Source organism: Pteronotus mesoamericanus, unplaced genomic scaffold (assembly GCF_021234165.1).
Source record: "Pteronotus mesoamericanus isolate MK-2021 breed Mesoamerican mustached bat unplaced genomic scaffold, CSHL_Meso_final contig_32, whole genome shotgun sequence".
NCBI classification, from domain to species: Eukaryota; Metazoa; Chordata; class Mammalia; order Chiroptera; family Mormoopidae; genus Pteronotus; species Pteronotus mesoamericanus.
The window spans coordinates 3766264-3772101 of NW_026555134.1; the positions used below are offsets into that span (position 1 = coordinate 3766264).

General features: G+C 41.5%; 1 protein-coding gene and 1 pseudogene across 1 annotated transcript; both read right to left on the minus strand.

Annotated features, from left to right (window-relative positions):
• Positions 1-366: 366 nt before the first annotated feature.
• On the minus strand, positions 367-529 carry LOC129072455 (DNA-directed RNA polymerases I, II, and III subunit RPABC4-like; annotated as a pseudogene).
• Positions 530-3443: 2914 nt separating this feature from the next.
• On the minus strand, positions 3444-5603 carry LOC129072498 (disintegrin and metalloproteinase domain-containing protein 20-like). Its single transcript, XM_054575973.1, has one exon. It carries the CDS (start codon positions 5601-5603, stop codon positions 3444-3446), a length of 2160 nt encoding a protein of 719 aa, XP_054431948.1.
• Between the last annotated feature and the right edge of the window lie 235 nt (positions 5604-5838).

Genomic DNA, 5838 nt, shown 5'->3' on the forward strand with positions numbered 1-5838 from the left:
TTTGAACAAGGGCCCCAGATGATTGTAGGTTTAAAAAAAAAGTGGTTTGGAGAAGCATTATTTAAAATTAAAAAAAAAAAATTTTCTGATTCATTTAGAATATTTTTATTGCCACTATTACAGCACTTTTAACCGTCATTGTGTCAAATGATACAAGTACACAATAAAATTAAGTCATGTAGTTGAACAAAAACTTCCCTTCTATAAACTATTCATGGATACTGAAGTATAATGTGTTTTTTCCAAATGAAATCACATGTATATAGTTGTGTTCATAAAGATAAGTACACTAATCAAAAGATTTACAATGAGAGATGTTAACAGCAAATCCCAATACAAAGATGGTCCTCTGAATTCCATGTTTCATCAGGCATCAAAACCCACCAATCTTTCAGTCCTTTTGGGTATTATTTTGTATCTACATTCTCTGTGTCTGATTGGGTCCCTGGATTTTATTTCCTGAGTGATATTTTCCACAGATGGGTGTTGTCGGCTGCTGCTTTGCAGGAAGAAAGTCCTGCGTGTCCATTGTTAATCCCCACAGAACATGGAGGAACTTCTCACTCTTCACTTCCCAACGGATTTCAGGATCATTGCTGTGGAGACTATATATATATTTACCATTATTGTAAAATTATCTCCTCGTCACATTTCTCATATAAATACAATTCTAGATATTCTCATCATGACCTTTTTCAAATTTGTCAAATTCCACACAGTAAAGACCACAAAGGTAAGTTAAGTATTTTAATATAATATTGAAAATCCAGTAAAAATTCTCTGGTCTTGTTTTTCTCTTTTATTTTTTTTATTTTTATTTATTTTTGTTTCTTGGCGTCTTATTCTAAATGATAGATACAGAAAGTTTTGTATTTAAATTACTTTTACATATTGATAACATCTCATGACTTTCAGACATTGAAGTAATGAAAAAGCCCCTTCATCAGATAGTACTATATATGGAGTCCTTAATAAGCAAATTGTATAGCAGCCTATAGCTCACAGCAGACCAAAAAATCTTTTTCTTTTTTATATCAATTGGTTAGTTGCTAAGGAAACTGGTTTAACATTATTTATTTTTTTCCCTTTATCTCACTGATATTAATGTGCTACAGTAAGTTATCACTGTTAATTCTTTGTGTTTCCTGAAGATTGCCCAGACTTTTAGACACACAAAACATTAGTCAATCCAGATCAGTGATTTGTGTATTTGGTTATAGCAGAGTAATTTTAAATTGGAATAAACATTTGCATTGTGACAGTTTTCTATTTTTCCCCCCTTTCAAACTGAACAATTTTGACTGCTTTTAAAGGGCACACAGCTCTAGCTGTCTTTATTTCTGCTGTGTCAAAATCATTTCTGTCAGGGTTAGACAGGTCGCCAGCTCATTTTATGTGTCAGAATGGTTACTTATAAAGATTTGGTACTAAATGGAATGCAGACTTGGAGTTCTCAATTCTGTTAAAAACAATGTGCTGCCGGGGCCAGTGTTTTCTCAGTTGCCTGGAGCGTGGTCCAGTTAAAAAGGTTGTGGATTCAATTCCAGTCGGGCCCCATGCCTGAGTTGTGGGCTCAGTTCCCGTCCTGGCGCCTATGAGAGGCAACTGACTGATGTTTCTTTCTTACTGATATCTCTCTCTCTCTCTCTCTCTCTCTTTCTCTCTCTTTCTCTCTCTGTCTCTCAAAATCAATACGCATATCTGTAGGTGAGGATTAAAAAAATAGATTATGGGGGATTCATCTCTACCACCTACACAGGTTCACAACCCAGCTCTCTAACGCTTTGCCACATGCAACATCAAAATCAGGTAAGTGTGTTATGGGGAGACAGTACAGACACTTGAGATGAACCTCATTTTCCTATGACTTGTGCCAAAATACACTGTGCTTTTAGGAAACCGTGCTTTTGAGAAATTTCAGGCTAGCTCATTAGCACTCCACAAAGTGATGAAATTAAGCAAATGTGACTTGAGGAAAAAGAGTTTAACTTAGAGGTCCCTCAATATCTAATTTATGAGTCAATCTAAACCTGTGTAGTAACTAAGAGCTTTGGGAGTTCCCCTTTCCCTCAGTAGAAGTCCTCCAATGGGGCCCAGACGAAGGCTCAGCTCACATCCAACCACACCACGATCTCAGAGGGAAAAATGGCTGGTTAGATCCAACGTTTTTCAGAAGGATTGTCCTGCCTGGCATTTCAGTTCCTCTCTTTCCCATTGCTTCCTTAGCACTGTGATGTTCTTAAATATGGTTCCTATTGTTGGGATTTTCTAGGTTTTTTTCCAGAGGAAAGAAACACTTGTGCATACTAATCCCTTTATACTTCTATATCTTATATAGAATTGTAAGAATCTTCTTCATCCTATTTAATGGTAAAGTTGAGTGGCAAGCATTATTTCCTGTCTTTTCTCTTCTTCTTCAGATTTTGAGTAATTCTAAGAGTAAATCATGCCCACAAGATGGTAAAGGGTGGTGGTGTAAAAAATTCAGAAGTTCCTGATGTCAGACTCCATTCTGTGTTCTTGATTATTCTAATACTGTATATCCATTGAGATATGCCATAAAAGGAAACCACACCACTGGGATAACAATGAGTTATTAACATGCAAATGTAGCTATTGCTCCTAGGACCAGAGATCAAAGAGGAGAAATGGGATTTTTGGAACCTAGGCTTTTGGAATGAGTCCCAAGGTATAGTACTCTGACGTCTGAGGAGGTTAGCCAACTTGGTGCTGGCAGCTCAGGGACTTGGTGGAGGACTCGAAGGCCTGCCACTCTAATCTCTGAGTTTAAGACATTTGGTAGCTGTGCCAGTATATATGATGCTGGAGTTAGCAACAAACAAGCAAATATATAAATAACTTTTATCTAGATATAAAATATGCAGAAGCAAATTCACGGTTGATGATGGGTATAAGCTCTTAGTGGGGAAATAGTGATAGGAACATCAATGAAAAATTCCCCAACATTCCCACCTCCCTCTCTTTCCCTCCACTAGCAGAAAGCAATAAGAGAGGGCTGCTAATGAAGAAATGCGCAGTGCATGTTCCCATTCCCTGTGTGAATGCAGAGCACAGAGGGGAAGGATATCTGGAGCTGAGATTTCAATATGCCCCACCTGGGACCATTCAGAAACCAAGTTAAACACCCGCCCCCATCCATGAGCTATGCCTCTGCTCAAGTTGCAGAAAGAGACTAATTCCATGAAAAATTAACCATTTTTAAAATAGTGGAAAGTTGAAATAGGCTCAGAATTAGTAAATTTGGCTAATGTTTTTAATGGCTAATACTTATGATCCTGAATGATAAAATACTTCAGAGATATTCTATTCGTGGTTTGCAGTGAAGTGAATGCTGTTGCAGTTCGACAGCCAGCAGACTGACAGTGAATACATGGGAGAGATCATTTAGGATTTGTTTTAATTGTTACTTTTTGCTTTTCTTTCTAAGGTGAAGTTGGAAAAAATTCTCTTATGTATGTTATAAACCACCAGAAGAACAAATGTAATAATAATGCCAAAAAAGGAATAACCCAATATAGCAGAGAGTAATGATACTCTTGTTGCTCTACATTCTCTTTTCCCTCTGGGGGCGGGCCACTGTCGACACTTCCTCCATGGCCTTTCGTCAGGCAGGTGGGGGGGGCCCACTCCTGGTTGCAGTGGCAGTTATTTTTGTTGTTGCAGACCCCTTTCATATTGCAGGTCTCAGGTGAACAACCAGCTACCAGAAGGGACCGATGGACACACTTCCTTCTGACGCAGACACGTTCCGCGTCACACTCTGTACCGTCTTTCACATCACCGATGTCAGGGGTGGTCATCCCCAAATGGTAGTCGGTACCCCAGCAGGTGACACCATTGAAGTGAGTCCAGTGCACAGTAGAATGGTCTCTCAGAAGGGGAATTTCTGCCACGTTCTCACACTGAACCCTCCCACACAGGACATCTGCCACGTTACACTGCTTATATACAGAGCCATGGATCCCACAGTTCCCAAATCGGTCACCTTGCGTGTTCATTTTGGTGTAGCAACCCTGATGTGCACTCCTGGCCTCTTTGCCGAAAATCTCCCTACACTGTTCTTCACGGTTATTGCATCTCTTCTCATAGCAGTAGCCACCGTCCTTGCACGGGATCCCATTCTGCACGTACACATCTTCTGGACAGTGGTAGGACGTCCCATTGCACCACTCCGGGAGGTCGCAAGCGTTCTCCTCTTGCCTACAGACTGTGCCTGTCGGCATGATCTGGCAGTCTTGGCAACAAAGCCCGAAAGCACAAGCAGCGCCAGGTCTCAAGGTGCAGCTTGACTGACAACACGGATCTTTTGTACACAACTCTAAATCGCCACAGTCGCACTCTTCTCCTTCTTCAACCACTCTGTTCCCACACTGTGTAAGCGTGAAGACGTTCCCTGTATTAGATGAAACGTACAGACAATCTTGTGTTGCAATGGTGTTCATGAATGCAGCATAACTGCAGTTGCTGAACCTAGTTGCACTTGCTTTTGCCGGATACATTATGCAGGCCTTATGTCCACATTCACAGGTACCTGAGTCATGCCTCATACCCAAATTATGACCAATCTCATGTGACACAATATATGCAAAATTATGGAAATTATCAGTCATGAAACTATCAACTCCACAATTATAACGCAAGTCACATACTTTTCCAACATAGGCCAAGCCCACAACAATACCATAGTAACGCCTTACAAAAACATGTGCAATATCATGGGGTAAGCGGTGATTAAAGCTGTTTTTCTTCCAGAGACAAAATCCTGCCAGGAGAGCCTGTATGGTATCTGTTGGAATGAGGTTTCTTTCAGTCCAGATCTCAATGCCTATTAAAACCACATCAATGTCCAGCGAACTCAGGAAGTTATCAATTTCATTGACAACGAGGTATACTTCGCTCTGCACAACTGTGGTGTTACTTTGGCGATGAAGGTATCGATCGTGGTCCACCACCACTGCCAGCTCAAGAAACCGCCTGTGGGTCCACCAGCCTTCATACCCGCTCTGCATCAAAGTGAACTTAACACTCTCTTGAAACTTCAATTGTCGTGCTATTTCTTCATCTGTCAGTCCACATCTCATGTGAGGGAATTGTGTCTCCTTATCATCCACCTTATATATGAGATGCTCAAACGTGGCAGAAGGCCTTTTGGGCTCTATTTCATACACAATGTCATTTGTCTGTAATATTCCTTGAAAGCCCCCTGAACAGGTACTGAGGGCCACCAGGGATTCTGGGTCCCCCTCCACGTAGCCATGATAGTAGCAGTCATTCTGGACAAAAGGCTGGTCCTCAAGGAGGGCACCTTGGTCGCTGTAGGTGAACACTGGGAGGTGTCTGGACAGGAAAAGCTTATTGACCTTCATGTGGACAATGTGTCTCTGGCCCCCAAAACGAAGGCTGTAAGTGAGCCAACCTGGAGGCTTCATGCTGCTGGCATGCTTCATGGGAATCACTACCTTTGGGGGACCATGGTGCTGAGAGTTTCCAATCTGGGACCATCCAGAAAGAAATGGAAACACTCCTTGCCAGAGCAGCAAAATAGTGATCTTCACATGCACCAAGACCTCACCCTCTGCCATTATGCAGCCACTGGTGAGAGAGAGCAAAGGAAGGAAGGGTGAGAGCATCAGTGTCGTGTCTCCTTCATCTGAGCTGGCTGTACGCTGGGCTGACCTTTATTTTGACCTCGGACAGAGTCACACCATCAGAGAAACAGCACTATAAAAATATAAAAAGAAGAGCAGAGACAGAGGTGGGGATTATAAGCAGGTCAGGTTAGAGGAGGAAGAGATGGTGTGGGTTAAAATGAGTAGT

Coding starts and splice junctions, on each gene's coding strand:
- LOC129072498 (XM_054575973.1), bottom strand. CDS start 5,603: ATGGCAGAGGGTGAGGTCTTGGTGCATGTGAAGATCACTATTTTGCTG.